The sequence below is a fragment of the Hyperolius riggenbachi genome, chromosome 6 (assembly GCF_040937935.1).
Source record: "Hyperolius riggenbachi isolate aHypRig1 chromosome 6, aHypRig1.pri, whole genome shotgun sequence".
In the NCBI taxonomy this organism is placed as follows: Eukaryota; Metazoa; Chordata; class Amphibia; order Anura; family Hyperoliidae; genus Hyperolius; species Hyperolius riggenbachi.
The window spans coordinates 370,752,925-370,770,783 of NC_090651.1; the positions used below are offsets into that span (position 1 = coordinate 370,752,925).

At 44.7% G+C, this 17,859-nt stretch overlaps 1 protein-coding gene across 3 annotated transcripts in view; it reads right to left on the reverse strand.

Annotated features, from left to right (window-relative positions):
* Window positions 1-7,450: 7,450 nt before the first annotated feature.
* Window positions 7,451-17,859, reverse strand: part of LOC137521935 (beta-1,3-galactosyltransferase 2-like) — a 49,831-nt gene continuing 39,422 nt past the window's right edge. For all 3 annotated transcript variants that reach the window (XM_068241883.1, XM_068241884.1, XM_068241882.1), the window contains exon 2: window positions 7,451-9,277. In XM_068241883.1, the coding sequence (XP_068097984.1) occupies window positions 8,008-9,171 (1,164 nt within the window). In that variant the 5' untranslated portion in view covers window positions 9,172-9,277 and the 3' untranslated portion in view covers window positions 7,451-8,007. The remainder of the gene's footprint in view (window positions 9,278-17,859) is intronic.

Here is a 17,859-nt window from a genome sequence, read left to right on the forward strand (position 1 = left end):
ACAATATGCTAATTTTTTGAGAAGGACCTGTATAAAGCTGTCTGTACTATCAGCCTGCAAGCAGACAGGATGTAAGCCTGATGAAGGCTGCAAGGCCAAAAGCTTGCTTATTCTTATTCTTTTTAGTTAGCCAATAAATGGTATCATCCCAATTTAAAACGTATATAAATACATCCAAAGAAAACTTCCTAATACAGCTAGGCATTCATATACCAAATCCTTCCTAATTATTAACCCCCTTCAGAAACATAGAAAAAGTAAAATTCTGAATACAAAAATATTACATTATATCACCATACGATATTTGAACGCTTTGATGCTTTGATATCTTGACACTTTAATGCTAAACTATGCTTTGTCATTACGTTTATTAGGTTTGTTACGTTTGTTATGTTGGCTATGGGTTACATGCTGGCTTACATTATTGTCTGTTCATTTTTTTCCTAAGATGAGAGTGACACAGTCATCATCAATACTTGTAATTTTATCTTCTACAAATATTGAACATGTCAATGCATTGTGCAAATGTTCAGTTTTAATTATAATGCATGTATTATTTCTTTCAAAATACCAATAAAAAGTATATATTAATAATAATCACCATCTATTGATGTATATGGTACTGATACATTTATTTCATTACTAGCTGATGCCCCGGCGTTGCCCGGGTATGTATTTGGCTGGTTTTGGCTCCGCCCACTTTTCTTACCCTGAGGCCTGGTTTCCACTTGTGCGATTTGTGTCAGATTTTTCTCTCAGAAAATTCACATTGATTTTGCAACTAATGGTAGTGAATGGGGCTGTTTCCATTCAATGCGAATTTTCGTTAGCGCTCGTACGCGTGAAAAAAATCTGAGGTCCTGTATCATTTTTCCAGACATCGCATACGATTCGCGTACAATGCTTTGTATAAGCAATGCAAATTTTTGCGTTATTTGCCCAAAAATTCGCATTAGATCCATGGTTACAGGAAGTTGTCAGCAGTCATGACTAACATGTTACTAGGCAGATTATGTTATATTTAACTAATGCATTAAATTTTCGCATTAAAAACGCATACAAATTTGCATGCAAATTTTCACCAATCAGAAAAATCTTATACGATTTTTTGCAGGTGAAAATGTCACGCTATAGTGGAAACGTAGCCTAACACACAATTACTGAATTACTGAATGACTTAGTTTGTGAGCTTTGTGGTCTTTGGCATCAATAATTTGCATTGAAATGAAACAAATCTGATTGGCTGTGGCTCCACCCCTTTTCTGAATTTGAACCCCAGTCACCTAATGACCAACTGTACCAGGTTTGAGGCCTGTGCCATTCACAGTGCAAGAATGTCAGCAATGTAAATATTCCCTTTGAAAATCAATAGGTGAATTTTGATTGGCTTTTGTAGGCTCCACCCACTTTTCTGAATATTAATCCCAGTTACTCAGTGTCCAACTGTGCAAAGTTTGAGAACCCTGCCATTATCAGTGTAAGAATGGCTGCAGTTTACATTTCCCAGTGAAATTTGAATTTGTCTCCGCCCACTTTTTGGTTATGGGAATAAAAAGTATCCTATACCTTATTCCAGGTAATGTACTATGTGTGTGCCAATTTTCATTCAAATCCGTTCAGCCATTGTTGCGTGATCGAGTAACAAACATCCAAACATCCAAACTTTCGCATTTATAATATTAGTGAGATTGACATGTGCAGTAATAATATGGTAGGATATTAGGGTTTGTCCACACAAGCAACTGTGGGTCGTTTTCCACCGGACGCGGTGCTCAGCATTGGCCATTCAAGTGAGTGGCAGCGGTTGTTCTTTACTTTTACTGTCGTTTGCACAAATGACGCGTTCTGATCCCAATCTTTCCCATCGTTTCAGCCGATCCTGGAAGATACATGCAGCTTCCAGGGTCGCCTACCACCAAGACTCCATGTCCCCCTATAGGGCCGGATTTGTACTTTTTACCGCCCAAGGCCACTATCACCAGCTGCCCGCGGTCCGACAGCATCCTAAACTCCCCCCCGCAACATGGCAGGGATTAGATTGTAGGTTCCTCTGAGGACAGTTTGTGATTAGTAATGGCAGGGATTCAATTGTAAGCTCCTTGGCGAGTAGCGCATTCGGTGAGTGACAGGCGGATCAGAGATCACTGTACGTGCCCATTCACTGCCCCTTCATCCCCCGAGTGCCAGATCCGGCTGTTTGTAGCCACCCGATGTTATGTGCAAACTCTGTGTAGCAAGACAAATGCTTGGCAGGGTAACTGCTACTACCTCCCTTCTACCCACAGACCGCCCCTTGCTTTCCTGGTGCCCTAGGCCATGGCCTATGGGCCTTGCCTGAAATCCGGCCATGCCTATAGGGGGTAAAAAACGCAAATCGCTGCCGAAAGCCGTCAAATGCTTTTTTCTGCACACTTGAAGGAAAACATTTGACCGAGACACCATAGATGCTGGCCAGTTGTCTGTGTGAACCAGCATTAAAGGAAAAGTCCGAGGAGGATAAAAATAAAAAATCCACTTACCCGGGGCTTTCCCCAGCCCCTGGCAGCTGTCCTGTGCCCTCGTCGCAGCTCCGGTGGCTCCCGGTCCCCTCCGGTGGAAAAAAACAACCTTGCCAGGTAGCTTCCAGGTCGGCTTCTTCTGCGCTCCAGGATGCGGTTCACTGAGTCGCACTGACATTAATCGGACTGTAATGCGTAGGCGCAGAGCTACTGTGCCTGTGCAGTACAGTCTGGATGACGTCAGCGTCAGCGCGCCTTCGGGGAGCGGAGCTGCAGCGAGGGCACAGGACGGCTGCCAGGGGCTGGAGGAAGCACCAGGTAAGTGGATATTTTTTTTTTTATCCTCCTCGGATGTATCCTTTAAGACTATGGCAGGGATTATATTGTGAGCTCCTCTGAGGACAGAGAGAGAAGATGGATAGAGATTAGAGAACATTAAAGAGAGGGTGGACAGAGGAGTGGGTGAGCCGAGAAAAAGAAAGAGCAAAGAAACAGCCTTATGCTGTTATATACACAATTACGCCGACCAGTATATTATATGGACATTGCACACAATATTCATATACTACAGTTATTATGTTTTCAAAATATGCATATTACTGTACATCCATCTGTGTACTTATATAACTGAGCTTTTGAGGCTTCATAATGTTCTGCATCCCCCGCTGTATCCAATCGTCACTTTAACCTTCCTGGCGGCCGGTAACCCCGAACGTAGTTCGGGGTAAGTCGCGCAGGAGGTTTTCTCAGGCCCTACTGGGCCGAATTTACTTAATTTTTTTTGCTGGACGCAGCTAGCACTTTGCTAGCTGCGTCAGCACACCGATCGCCGCCGCCCCACGCTCGATCGCCGCTATCCGTCGTGAAGCGCCAATCAGTGCCAGGCAGCACCGAGGGGTGGATCGGGACTCCCAATGACGTCACAACGTCTCCATGGCGACAGGGGAAGCCCTCCAGGAAATCCCGTTCTTTGAAAAAAAAAACAAAAAAAACTGCTGCGCTGCCTCCTGGCGGAAATAATTAAACCGCCAGGAGGGTTAAACACCATTATCCTTCTGTATTCAGGCAGAAATGCAGGCAGCTTGGACACAAAAAAATCAGAGTGGAGAGAATGAGAAGGGCCGCAAGTATTATATAGGCCCTACATGGAACTGTGGCAACCTGAGGTAAAGTTGTAGTAGAGCTATTTAGTTTTCCATCTGTGAGGTAGCAGGGATCCTGATTGGCTGAAGTATTGCTGCATAAAGGTGGTGTTTTGATAAGGGTGCTGATTGGTCGGCTCAGGTGTTGAGGGGAACTCTGCCAGGTGTTGCTGGGGTCAAACATTGTTGCAACAACCAATGGCAGGCATCTAAGGTGTATATAAAGGGGTCCGTTTGCAGGCTAATTAGCTGCCTTTGTTCCAGAAGCGGTCTGGGCGAGCTCCCCACCCTGTTTGCTAAGAAGAGATCGTCGTGGTCAAATCTTTATTGGTTGATGCCACGTCTGGAAGGTATGGACGAGATTGCTCGTTGGGGTCCTACTGGAGTTGTTTCAGTTTTATGTGGTCCGAACCATAGTGGTGGATCATATGATGAGTTGTTTTATGTTTCATTTTAATAAAGTTATCTTTTATTGAGTTATTTTGGACCTCAACTAATTTATTTAATTTAACCAATAAAGATGGCCACAGCCTTAAAATGCCAGCCTGGGGTGTCCACTGTCCTTTATTTGTTTATTTATTTCTGTTATACAGCTTTTAAGCTAAATAAGTCATTGTGTTGCCTTCAGTTCCATTGTACCGCTGGGCAGCGCATCACAGGAATCACAGTGCCTGACGTTCCAAAAGAGCAGACACCTGTCTGCAATGTCCCTGCTTCAGTGAACAAAAGTTTACTGCTTGCAAGTGTGCAGAGTGACTTAAGATTATATGGAACACGTGACAGCCGCAAAGGAACAACACGGAACACGCCTGTGCTGGCCAGCGCTGCCTTCCTTGTCGCCAGTGACTCATGCCTCCTCTGCTCTGCTCTCAAGCCCGGTGTCATTTCCAGGAAACCGAAGGAAGGGGCGGAGCCGGAGGACAGACAAGGATTGCCAGAGGCAAGAAAAGACAGAGCTTCAGGTACACTACAATGGCTGCTCCACTGCCGATTCTGCGGTACTGCTCTCCATCCGCCCCAGACCTTCAGGCGCCCTAGGCACCGGCCTATGTTGCCTTTGCTGAAATCCAACCCTAGCCGCCAATAGATAAAACTACGCTGCACATGTAGCTGCCTAAGCCTGATATGGTGTAGTTTTAATGCCGGGGGCTCCCTTGCAGGTGACACAATCGCACGTCCCTGCCGCCACAAACAAAAACATCTCCTGACCGAGCTATTTTCATTGGCTCCTTAGCGCTACGAGCCAATCACAGTGATAAGGATAACATTTTTTTTTTAAAGGCTCTGGTTCTTAACCCCCCTGGCGGTAAGCAGATGCGGTGGCTGCGTCTGCGGGAGGGATTTTTTAATTAAATGGGGTTTTTTTATGTTAGCTAGCACTAGGCTAGCTAACTGTGGCCCCCAAGTCCCCCGACACCGGTCTGAGCCCCCTGATCGCCACCGGCAACACTCACCCATCCGCGATCCCGTGAGAGCCGCAACTTCCCAATTAGCCTCACTCGTCGCTATGGCGACGATCAGACATGATGTCATCGATGTCATGACGTCATGCGCAGTTCCGATACTCCCCATAGCAAAGCCGCGTGCTGAATGGGAGGCTGCGCCATCGCGGGATCCCTGGGGGTATGTATACCGGAGGTGATCGTGGGCAATCGGAGGGGACCGGAGGGACTTCGGCACAAGAGTTAGCTAGCGAAGTGCTAGCTTAATAAAATGCAAAACATTTTATTAAAAAAAATCCTCCCAGGACGATGCGATCCCCTGCGGCGGCTAGCTAGGGGTCAGAGTCCTCAATGAGTTAAACAGAAGATGAATTGTCTCCTAGGTGAAAACCTAGGAGAAAAAGTGAATGTCCCAGTGGATTTTTTTCATGCTAGGACTTTGCATCTTATACATACCTGATACCTGGGGCTTTCTCCAGCCCCCTTCAGGCCAATGGCTCCCTTGCCATTCTTCTCCTCAATTCTCCAACAGCCTGTACGGTGAATCCGCCAGTTGGGGTGAGTCGGCACAGGCGGAAAACGCTGCCAGCAATGGGAGAGAGGTGGAGGGCGTATGCACAGCCAGGCCACGCATGCGCTAAACACTTCAGCCGCTGGACCTATTGGGTAGGCTATCGGAGGACTGAGGCGAGGGAGCCATCAGCCTGAAATAAAATTTAAAAAATGCAATACATTCTGTTGTAAATACTGGATTCAGAAACATTTGCTTTATTGAGAAAGTTGTAAAATCTCCTAGCAAGACCTGCTTTGCATGATTTTTTCTAGGTCCACCTTTAGCATAAATTCCTTACTACTGCTTTAAAGTGAACTTGACATGAAAAAGAAACCAATAAATATGCATCGAAGAACTACTAAATCACCATACGTTCATCTACGAATGCCATTTTACCGGAAGCCCATCATGAGTATTTCAGCAGAGCAAGAACGCTAAAGTGGAGTGCGGAGCGTGCTATACTCCCCAGTCGTACCATGGGATCCCTTTTCAACTGTCGCACAGTCTTATCTCTATGAGGCCCTCTAGTGGTGCCACTAGACTAGAGGGAGTCATAGACATCAGACTGTGTGACAGACAGGGCTAAAGAAGGATCCTGGGCCCCGGCGCCACCAACTGGTGGGTGGAGCACGTTTCAGTCTGCTCTGCATATAAGGGGGAGAGGCTGCTGGGGGGACATCCCCCTGTCTATTCTGGGGAGAGGTGATGCTAATACTGGGACACATTTGGCTGTTATGCGGGGGGGGGGTCCTGATACTAGGAGCACATCTGGCTGTTTATGCTGGGGAGATAGTCTGCTAATACTGGGGGTACATCTGGCTATTAATGATGGGAAGGTGACTAGTAATACTGCCTAATCATGAACATAAAAATAGGTCCTAAACAGCAGTCTAGAAAAAGCAGAGGTGCTAAGTCCGACGCAACAACAATATAGAACGCAATGTTCTGGTGTTCAGTCCACATTAGTACACACATAGGATATCAAAAAACAGCTTCTGACACTCAAAAAATACACTTGTTTGTCAAATCTCTGTAGGCCTTCACCACCACACCCCACACAGATGCCCACTCAAACTGTCATCAAGCGTATATTAGTAGAGTCATCTGGTCTCACTAGCTAAACCGCATTTATTCCTCCAGAAGGGGGATTACCTTGTGCCTTGATAATGTCCGAGTCTGAACGAAACTGGTCGGGGACTGCCACTAAGGAGACAGTAGCAAGTTGAAGTCATGTGAGATGGAGTGAATTGTATGCGGGAGCGACGGACCCGGAGTTATCCTTATGCATGCAGGAACGGCAGGTTTACCCGTAATATACATGTTCGTTTGTATGCTTCTTAGCCAGATTTACATGTATTCAACTTGAATTGAATGTTTTATTTTATGATTTTAGCAGACAATAAATGTGTTTTAAGTGGTTTTATACTATTTGCGGCATTTCTTTGCGCGGTCTATGAGAACTCCATATCACTCTGGAGGACTGAATGCGGTTTAGCCAGTGAGACAAGATGACTCTACTAACATACGTCCAATGACAGTTTTATCTGTCAAACAAACCCGGACGAGTGGACACCAGTGTAGGTGTGATGAAGGCTTGCAGAGATTTGACAAACGAGTGTATTTTTCAAGCATCAGAAGCTGTCTTCGACATCATATCAGTGTACTACCGTGGACTGAGCGCCAGAACATTGTGTTCTATATTTTACACTGCCTTATCATGTTTGGAGATTGGGGGGGGGGGGGGGGGCTGTCAAATTACGTGTTTGTTTAGGAAACTCTTGTGTGTGCGTGTGTGTGTGTGTGTGTGGGGGGGGGGGGGGGGCATGGTTCCTAACTATTCCTCTTTTGGAGGGACTGTCCCTCTTTGGGAACCCAATATCTCTGTCCCTCTTTGTTCTTCATGTGTCCCCCTTTTAGGACTGATTTACTGGTTTATTTAAATATATGTATTTTGCTACTGAAAAATGTGTTTAATTGACTCTAAACTTTATTCAAATCCTTTAGATTATTTTTCTTAGTTTCAAATGTTAATAGGAAGGAAAATGAACCAGGATAGAAAGGACTAGTTTGATTCGAATTATAGAATAACATATTTTTGTTATGAAATCTTTCTAGCATGTGTGACTAGGGGTGTGCTGGGGGCGTGGTTAGAGGTGTAGAAAGGGTGTGGCTTTCTGATCTCAAAAAGTTGGGAGGTATGTGGCGGGAGGGAGGGGTAGATTACGTTGACTCAGAAACAAAAAAAAGTCTGAGCATCCCTTCTCTAGAACATATTTCATCTACAGATTTCAATTTCATATCAGGTTTGCTTTAAAAAAAAAATTAAAAAAGCATTTAGCAGCCTTAATGAATCCTCCCTGATGTGTTTTCAGTCAGGCACATTTGTGTTTGTTTTGTTGTAACCTATTCCAATAATCGATTATCTCCCAGGGCTTCAGCTGGTGCGAGGTAACAATCTGTTTGTAGATGCAGTCTGAGTACGCAACTTTCCAAAGATTGAAATCTCCTCGATTTGGTGAGGCTACGGGCTCAAGTCCTAACTTCTTAAGGCAAAGGCCTATGTAGACATCTTCTAGATAGAACCATCTAACGGTTGGGGAGATCTCCGCTATCTTACATGCCAGGTCCGACGAGAACACATAGCCAGTCCCTGAACAATACAAGGGGTATTGGTTCTCTGGGTACTCTTCTGGGGAGGCATACCATTTACTGTCTTTGTTACGGTTAGGTCCCTCATTGACCATTAAGTATCCCGTGAAGTAGTTCAGTCTTGGTGGTTGGTCTGGTTTCAGAATACTGTGAATTAAATATTCTGTATTAACGAACATGTCGCTATCTGTTTTCATCACATAGATAGCAGACTTACAGTATGTAGCAACCCAATATAAGCCCATGAGAACCTTCTCAGTCAAGTTTCTGTAGACATCCAAATAATCCTGTTGAATAATGTCATGGTACTCCTGACTTTCCTCCACCAGAGACATTTGGCTATCATTACTCCACTGAGCATCTTTGCCTATGAAAAACAGCCGTAATACCTTGATTCCAGGTGGAACGTTCTCCTTCCCCCATGTTTGTCTGATAGCCTGCCTGGCTTCTTTCTGCTGCCTTTCCACAGTGACCAGTAAAACCAGGAATGGGGCATCGTCTTTACATTTATCAGGCTCGTTAATGAGGTACTCGTACACATGAAAGGTCCCTTGATGTTCTTGAGTTGAATTACTCTCTGGCAGACTCGTTGTACTGATAGAACAATTTTTAGATGTAGCTGTCCATATTTTAGTGAAATTATTATAAGCTTCCAATACTAACTGGTCTGTTTCATTATTCCTAATGGTTGATCTGCCTTTTCCAAGAATCCTAGAGAGGGCAGAAACCATGTAATGTATCTCAGTCTTGGGCCCTACCAAACTCAGTGAGATCCAACCCAAGCTACTTAACGCCAGCAAGGTCAACGTAGAGAGCACTAACACCAAGAACGACACATGGAGTATATTGCATTTGCTGGCTGAAGGGCAGTTGTTCCTTCTCAACATAGTAGAGTATTCAGATGTTCTCCATCATTTTCAACTGTCTGAGGGCAGAACAGGTACTTTTCCAGAAGATATCACCATGATATCATTACGTCTTGGATTGGTTGATCTGAAAAACACATAAAGCAGGGAAAGAGGGAAAATTCTAAGTACAGATTCCAAAACCCATGAGTGACAAATGTCTCATACTCAAAAGCAAATTAGTCCTCATGCGCAAAGAGTAATGTTTTTGTTATTACATTTTTTTTTTTACATGTCACAGTATTTTATCAACTGGTCTAAGTTGTTTAAAGCACACCTGAACTGGATTTTTACTTCCCCAGGGCTTCCTCCAGCCCAAACCCTTTGATACAATTTAGTGTCCTCTGGGTCGCCCTTCGTTCACCCCATCTAAAGTATCTGATCCAGCTGGGTTGCATGCTATGGGGCATGCGCTGTCCTGGGGGCGAACAGCTTCTCCACCTTGCTACCACAGCTGGGAGAGTTCTACGCATGCACAGTTTGGGAAGACTTGTAACCGCGCATGTGCAAAACACTGCCAGATAAGGGAGGCAGAGTGCGTGACATGTGCAGTGCTTCTACTCCTATTGGTTAGATGCGGAACTGTCTCTACATTGAGTGAGCAGCTACACTTAAACACACGGTTTGTGTATACACCATGCGGGAGGGAGGCTGGTTCTGTCCTGGCTGCCAGCACATCTTTAAAGGACAACTGAAGTGAGAATAATATGGAGGCTGCCATATTTATTTCCTTTTATACAATACCACTTGCGTGGCAGCCCTGCTGGTCTATTTGGCTGCCGTAGTGTCTGAATCACACCAGAAACATGCACGCAGCTAATCTTGTAAGGTCTGACAATAATGGTCAGAAACACCTGATCTGCTGCATGCTTGTTTAGGGTCTACAGCTAGATGTATTAGAAGAAGAGGATCAGCAGGGCTGCCAGGCAACTGGTATTGCTTAAAAAGGGAAAAAAAATATATTTCAGCCTTCATATACCTCTCACTTCAGCTGTTCTTTAAAGTACAATATTGTGATGCCCTATTGCTAAATCATAGTGTAAAAAAATATATTGTTTTTTTTTTCTAATGTTTTCAACTTTTTGTAGGAAAGGTTAACCATTTCACCTCAAAGGGGTTTTCCCCTTAAAAAAAAGAGCAATTTTCACCCATCAGCGCTCCTTCCATTCATTCACCTATAACTTTATTACTACTTATCACAACTAAACAATCTATATCTTGTTTTTTTCGCCACTGATTAGGCTTTCTTTGGGGGATACTTTTTGCTAAGAATTATTTTATTCTAACTCAGTTTTAATGAAAATCATAAGAAAAAAATTGAAAAAAAAACATTATTTCTCAGTTTTCGGCCATTATAGTTTCAAAATAAAACATGCTACCGTAATTAAAACCCACACATTTTATTTGCCCATTTATCTCAGTTATTGCAATGTTTACATTTTTTCCCTAGTATAATGCATGGCGCCAATATTTTATTTGGAAATAAAGGTGCATTTTTTCAGTTTTGCGTCTATCCCTAATTACAAGCCCATAATTTATAAAGTATTTGTAGTATACAGTTTTTATACACAAAGTTCAGTCCCTAAGGTAACTATTTATGTATTTTTTTTATTAGTAATTTAAAAAAAATCGTACCTTTAGGGAAGTGTGAGAGGTCAGGGGTTAATTTAAAAAGAAAAAAAAATAGTTAACTAGAGATCATTAACTTAAAAAAAAATAAAAAAAAAATAAAAGGGGGGATGTAATATTACAATTTGGCCACAAGATGTCCTCAGTGGTGACTTCATCTTACCGTACTATTAGTATGGAAACAGAAGCACTACGTGGACGGGATTTATGAATGGCAGAGCCGTCTGAATATATGGCTGCGGCTATTCACAGGGGGACTTAGATCAATGAATGGGATTTGTGTTCCCATGTATTGATCTAGCGGCTAACGATCGGCGGGAATGAGTGGTGGGACCAAGCGCAGGGGGGGGGGGGGGTGCGGCGGGAGGGACGTAGTAGATACGCCCCTGCACAGAGTTGTGACATTTTGCAGGGGCGTAGTTACTCGTCCTGGCAGAGGGGAAATGGTTAATACCCCTATACCAAATTTAAAAAAAAAACTTTTTGGGGAGGACCAAATAAATTTAACATTGCCAAAGCAAGACATTAGCAATAGCATGGGAGGGAGTCGTTGGGCGATTATACAGGTGGGGAGGGTATAGTTGGGGTATACAGTCCAAAGGGGTTTTTAGAATATAAGGGACAGTATAGGGGATTGGGGTATACACTGGTGACACCTATATCACTTGAGGGAGGGGAAGAGAAGACATCTGGGCCTCCCTTGATGTTAACTTCCTCCCGATTGCCTAACGCAGAGTGGCCAGGGACGTGCAGGCGCAATGGCCGGCAACAGGCTCGATAACTGAAAGCAAAACTGAGCTGCGGTAGAAGTCCCAGGTGAGTAAAACTGCTTTTTTTTTTTTTTTGTAAGATGGCTTTAGATGACCTTTAAAAAGGAAGTGAAGCGAAAAGAGTAAAAAATAAATCAGCACATTGCAACACAAAGTTAAAAAAATAGAAGAGGGGTCAAGAAATGATTGATATTCGTCATGTCATTTGTTCATGTTGTTTGATCCACAATCAAGTAGAGTCACCTTTCGACAGGAAATACAGGACAACCGTTTACAGTACATCTTACCAACATTCACAGTTTTTGCCCTCGTTGGTGCTCTGCTGATAATCACACACAGGAAGTACCGGTGATCTTCTGATAGACAAAGGGAAGTGAAAGTGAATGGGGCGGCTGTCGGGGAAAGTGTCCGCTCTCCATGTTTCACTATCTGATTGCCAGTAGGCGTGTTGAAAATCAGGTTTGCCGTTAGAACAGGCTGAACGGTTTCTGACAACCATCATTTGCATGTAATGTTGTTTATCCACCACCCCATTTTACTTTAAAGAGGAACTGTCGCGAAAATCTTAACATTTAAAACACATACAAATAAGAAGTACATTTCTTTCTGAGTAAAATGAGCCATAAAGTACTTTTCTCCTATATTGCTGTCACTTACAGTATTAGAAATCTGACATTACCGACAGGTTTTGGGCTAGTCCATCTCTCCATAGGGCATTCTCAGCATGGCCTTTATTCTTTATAAAGACATTCCCTGAAAAAAAGATTGATATAAAGATGCTGGCCAGCCTCCCTGCTTGCTGCACACTTTTTTGGCAGTTGGACGGAGCAATTGCCATTCACTAAATGCTTTTAAAATTAAGAAAACCCTTCGAACCTCCCCTCCCCCTTGAGAAGATGGGCTAGTGCAAAATCTGTTGGTTCTGTCAGATTTCTCTTACTGTAAAGTAACCAAGCAGCTCAGGGTGACCTAAACTACAAATGTTCACTTATAGCTGAATTATTGCAAATTTCCTTCTGTTTTAAGAAGGCAATTACACTACGCTTTGCTTTTTTAGTAGGAGGGCTTTTTGGTTCCTTTTATCCACCTATACATGCCGAGTGGTTTGGGTCACCCTGAGCTGCTTGGTTACTCTGTTGTACTGGTCCAAGCCCTATCTCATACAGCCATATCAATCTCTGCTATGTACTGAAGAGGACCAAAAGTCTGAAACAGGCTGTCACATGTGGGTTTGATATGGCTGTGTAAAACTTAAAGCTATAGGCTTGCTATACACCAGCGGCTCTGGATGCTTGCTTGGCTTCACAAGGGCAAAAAGAGATAATTTGCATATTTAGTGGTAGTGCATTGTGGGTAACCACAAATGTTCACTTATAGCTGAATTATTGCAAATTTCCTTCTGTTTTAAGAAGGTAATTACACCAAGCTCTTACTGTAAGTGACAGCAACGTAGGAGAAAAGTAATTTATGGCTCATTTTACTCTGAAAAAAAAGAACTTTTTATTTGTATGTATATTAAATTTTAAGATTTTCGCGACAGTTCCTCTTTAATCTACTTCCTTATCTCACATTTTGAATATGTGATTAGGACAAGACGGCTGCTTCATGGAAAAGCCTCAGGCAGATGTTTTGCGTTCACCTGTCCTCCTACGCCAAGCTGCTCCAGAGCTGGCACAACGGAAGAGTAGCCTCCCTGCGCAGTAGCACCGCCCCGCTCGGACTTTACCGGAACAAGCCGAGCATGATTGGGTCCGTGCTATTGCGCAGTCTCAGGCGGTTTGCGCATGCAAGGACGGATCAAGACCAAGTTGCGCCTGGGGCAAGGTCAGGTTTTGGCACCTAAAGGTCAGGTTTTGGCGCCTAAACTGCCATTCATGTTGCCGCCTTTTTTAAGAATTCAACAAACTGCGCCTGGGGCAAGATACCCGCTTGCCCCCCCCCCCCTAGATCCGTCCCTGTGCGCATGTGCAGTAGCATGGGCCCAATCCGACGCAGCTTTTTCATTTTTCCGGAGCCGAGCAGGTCGTGTTAGTGCGTATGCACAAGCAGGTTTTTGGGGGCCCAACGCTAGAATGAGCCAATGGAGGAGTAGAGGGTAGCCTGAGCCTCTGGAGCATCCAAAGGCTTCCCCCTCCCAATGTGAGTTAATGCAAATTGTATGATCATAGCATCAGCTGATGCATATCATTCACAGATCTATATGTACTCAACATTGTGACATGCATCCCTCACTGCAAGGAACCTCAAATGATTTAAGGATTGCACTGCATAAATCCTTTCAAAAAAAAAAAAGGCAGGGCTGGTTCTCTCATGAAGCAAGGTGAAACACTTGCATCAGGAACAAAGATTACAGAGGCAGCATGTTTGTACTCTGTGTTTACACTTAAAACATGCAGTCAGAGTAGGAAGAGAAGCAAGAGGAGGGCAAGGTGAAGAGGTCATCACTGGTGAAAAGCAGCTTGTTGTGCTGTGTGAGGAGTCTGACAGTGAGTGAGGAGGGGGGAGACAGGAGAGCCGCAGTGTTTCATGTGATTTGCACAGCAGAAGGGAGGAGATGGCATTGCTGTCCTGACTGAGGAGGAATGGAGTGGCTCCAGGTGAGCAGTTTGTTTGTCACAGACTCACAGCCAGCCAGTGTGCTATTGTGTTTCAGCTGCAGCATGTCATATGAGAACATTAAATGAAGCAGAGTAAATTGTTGGGTGCTGTGTGAACACTCCAAATCGGGGGGGGGGGGGGGCAGAGGTCGGCGGATCCTCAAAAGCTTGCCTAAGGCACCAAAAAGTCTAGAACTGAGAGAGAGACTTTACTTTTCTATCAAATGAACTGCACAGACTGGCGACAGATGTACTGGCAGACTTTACTAAACAGACATTTTATAGGGAATACACTAGATTGGAGCCGTGATAGTCGAGCTTTGAAAGAGTCACACTAACCTGCAGCTTGGTTAAATATTAATCAGCTGTTTGATATTCGCAACTTTGTTGCTATTGAATTTCTATATCTACGGTGACCTGGGCAAACAGCCAGGCGCATACAGAATGTGTGATTAATGCCATTAATGCCATCTGTCCAGCGAAGCATGCCCGGCACACGAGGGGCAGAAGGAAGAGAAACAATAAAAATACTATGACTGTGACCTGGCTATTTTTTTTTAGAAATTAGGACTCTGCAGCTTTAAGTGCTAGCTGCAGAGCTGTGCAAGTCAGCACACAAGTGACCCCCTCTTTTCTGCCCATCAACAGAGCTTTCTTTTTTCTTTTTTTTATAAACATACCTATTTTTTGTATAATTTTTGTATTCCTCCCCCCCCCCCCCCCTCCTCCCACCAGCCAATCAGCGTGATTGGCTCTCATAGGCATCAGCCTTTGAGAGCCGATCACTCCTCTGTCTCCCAAGGGGACAGCTGAGTGACACGGCTGTCCCAGATCACAGCGCTGTGCAGTGTAAATAGACGGCTAACAGTCTCCTAGCTGCAATAGCCACTGGTAGACTGATGCCGGAGGGGAGCTCTGTCATTCAAGTGGAGATGCGCACGATCTCCTGCAAATCCCCGCCCCAGGACTTGACAGGCAGTCAGGCAATCCAAAATATTATAATCAATCCTACTTTATCTTTTCCAGAAGAGTAATCAGTCCCCATGTCCCCTGGCTCTTATTTCGTACATCAGCCGCAAAAGAGAAGTTGCCGTTCCTTTACTTTCCTCCCCTTCTCCTCAGATGCAGCTTATTCAGCCTGATTGGCTGAAGCCTCTGTCCCTCCCACGCCTGCTCCTGATTGGCCACCTTAGTGTGCCACTGTCCGCCCCCTTCCCCCACTGCAGCCGCATCCATGGACATCCCTGCTGCGTCTATGGGGACCCCCAAACTGCCGCTTCGAGGGGAATCCCCCACACACGCACACACACACTGCTGCCACATGGGCATCCACCCTCTACCCTGCAGAATCCCCCCTCCTCCCTACAGCATTACAGATCAGGGAGGAATAAAGGCAGCGCACACAGACTCACCTCATCATGGTTCCAGGCGCTGGAGTTCCTGTCTATACTCTCTGCACTACCGTTGCCCTGTACATTAGGTTGCCACCTAATCCTTTTAAATACCAGCACATATGAATTATACATGCCTTGTGGCTAGTTAGATGCAGTTTAGGTATTGATTATGTGTGAGTAGCCCCAGAACCTGTATAACTCATATCTGTCGATATTTAAAGGGATAAAGTGGCAACCCTACCTGTATGGCGGTATTGCAGAGAGTATAGACGGGAACTTCAGCGCCTGGAACCATGATGAGGTGATTATGTGCGCTGCCTTTATTGCTCCTCGCTTCGATCTGCAGTGCTGCGGGAAGTAAGGGGAGGAAATTACATCAGGATTGGCTTCAGCCTGGGGGTCCCAAGATGGCCCCTGCCAGTAACAGAAATCACCTAAATGTACTATTTAAAAATAACTGCAATCAAAATGTGGACAGTGCAATACGTCTATTATGTAAGTAGAGCAAGTATTTATTTTCTTACATATGTGTTTTTTTTTTCTGGCATAGTGTGGCTAATACAGTAACTCCTCTTTAAAGGACAACTGTAACAAGAGGTATATAGAGTCTGCCATATTTATTTCCTTTTAAACAATACCAGTTGCCTGGCAGCCCTAGGCTGCAGTAGTGTCTAAATCACACCAGAAACAAGCATGCAGCTAATATTGTCAGATCTGACGATAATGTCAGAAACATCTCATCTGCTGCATGCTTGTTCAGGGGCTATGGCTGAATGTATTAGAGGCAGAGGATCAGCAGGATAACCAGGCAACTGGTATTGTTTAAAAGGAAATAAATATAGCAGCCTACATATACCTCACTTCAGTTGTCCCAGTGTTCTCCCCAGGCTCTTTTAGCCGGGTGCTCCACCCGGCTAGTATTGGTGAGCACCCGGCTGTCATCGGCTCACCTCCTCCTATGCTGTAAGCAGAGTTGCTCACAGAAGCACCGGCCCTGCATTCTCTCATCTCGACCCACCCGGCTACTTTTTCATGCCACCCAGCTGGAAAAAAATTCTGGGGAGAACAGTTGTCCTTTAACCTCCTTCCTCATCTAAATCAGCAGTGTCATGGATTTTTATATTTGTCTGTCGGTGGCCATACATCTATAGATTTTGCGGCTGATCGACCGTCCAATTCGATCAATTTTTATCGAATTGGATGAAAATCGGTGCCACCAAAAGCATGCCCTATTGACGATGAAACCAATTTTGGCCCGTTCTCCACGAGCTATAACGCAATGCGCTGGCAACCTCATGGGGTGCGAATCCGGAATGAGTGTGGACACAATGGTGGATGGCGACAGGTAAAGTATAACTGCAGGGCAGTGGTGGAGCTAAGGAGCTATGGCCTCAATTCACAACTTAGTTAGCTTGCCTAAAGGCTTTGGACGTGTAAACTAGGGTGCTAAGTAGTTTACACGTCTAAAGCTCTGACTGATTGCGTGCAAAGTTTAGTGCTGCGCGTGAAACGGCGCACCGGTGGCCCGTTATAGTCGCACCTGGTGCAACGTTTCACGTGCAGTGCTACACTTTGCGCACGAGCGCATATTAGCATGAGCAAACTACCTTTAGGCGTGCTAAAGGGCTTTTCACAGGCGTGCTAACACTTAGCACCCTTTTGTGAATCAAGCCCTATGGGTCCCGGTGTGAGTTTTACATGGGCCCCCCCCCCAAGCACTCTATACATAACAATTGATACAACACAAATTTAAAACAGCCAATGACAGCCACAGTGTCAGCTGTGCAAGAAGGGGATGGGGAACAGCTTGTTAATGATTACCACTATTCAAAGTATGTATTAGTCTATAGAAGTGATCATTACCAGCACAGGACCAATAAAAAACTAATACTGCGGTTGAGGGAGGGCCCCAGTGTGGTTGAGACCTCTGCAACCCCTATTGCTATGCCAGGGATACATGTAAGCTACGGGGGTAGCAGCTGGGGGCAACGAGATAGCATCACAAGCCCTATTGCTGAAAGGATTCACACTGAAGTCGATCGGGATTCGGGACTCAGCCTGCGGTTCATGGCGGCCAACAGATCTCTCTCTGATCAGGTTTGATCAGAGAGTGATCTTTCTATTGGTCGATTGCCCTGGATTGCAATAAACTACTTCACCCCAAGGTGGTTTTTACCCTAACGGACAAGAGCGATTTTCACCTTTCCGTGCTCATCCCTTTCATTTGCCAATAGCTTAATCACTACTTATCACAATGAAATGATCTATACCTTGTTTTTT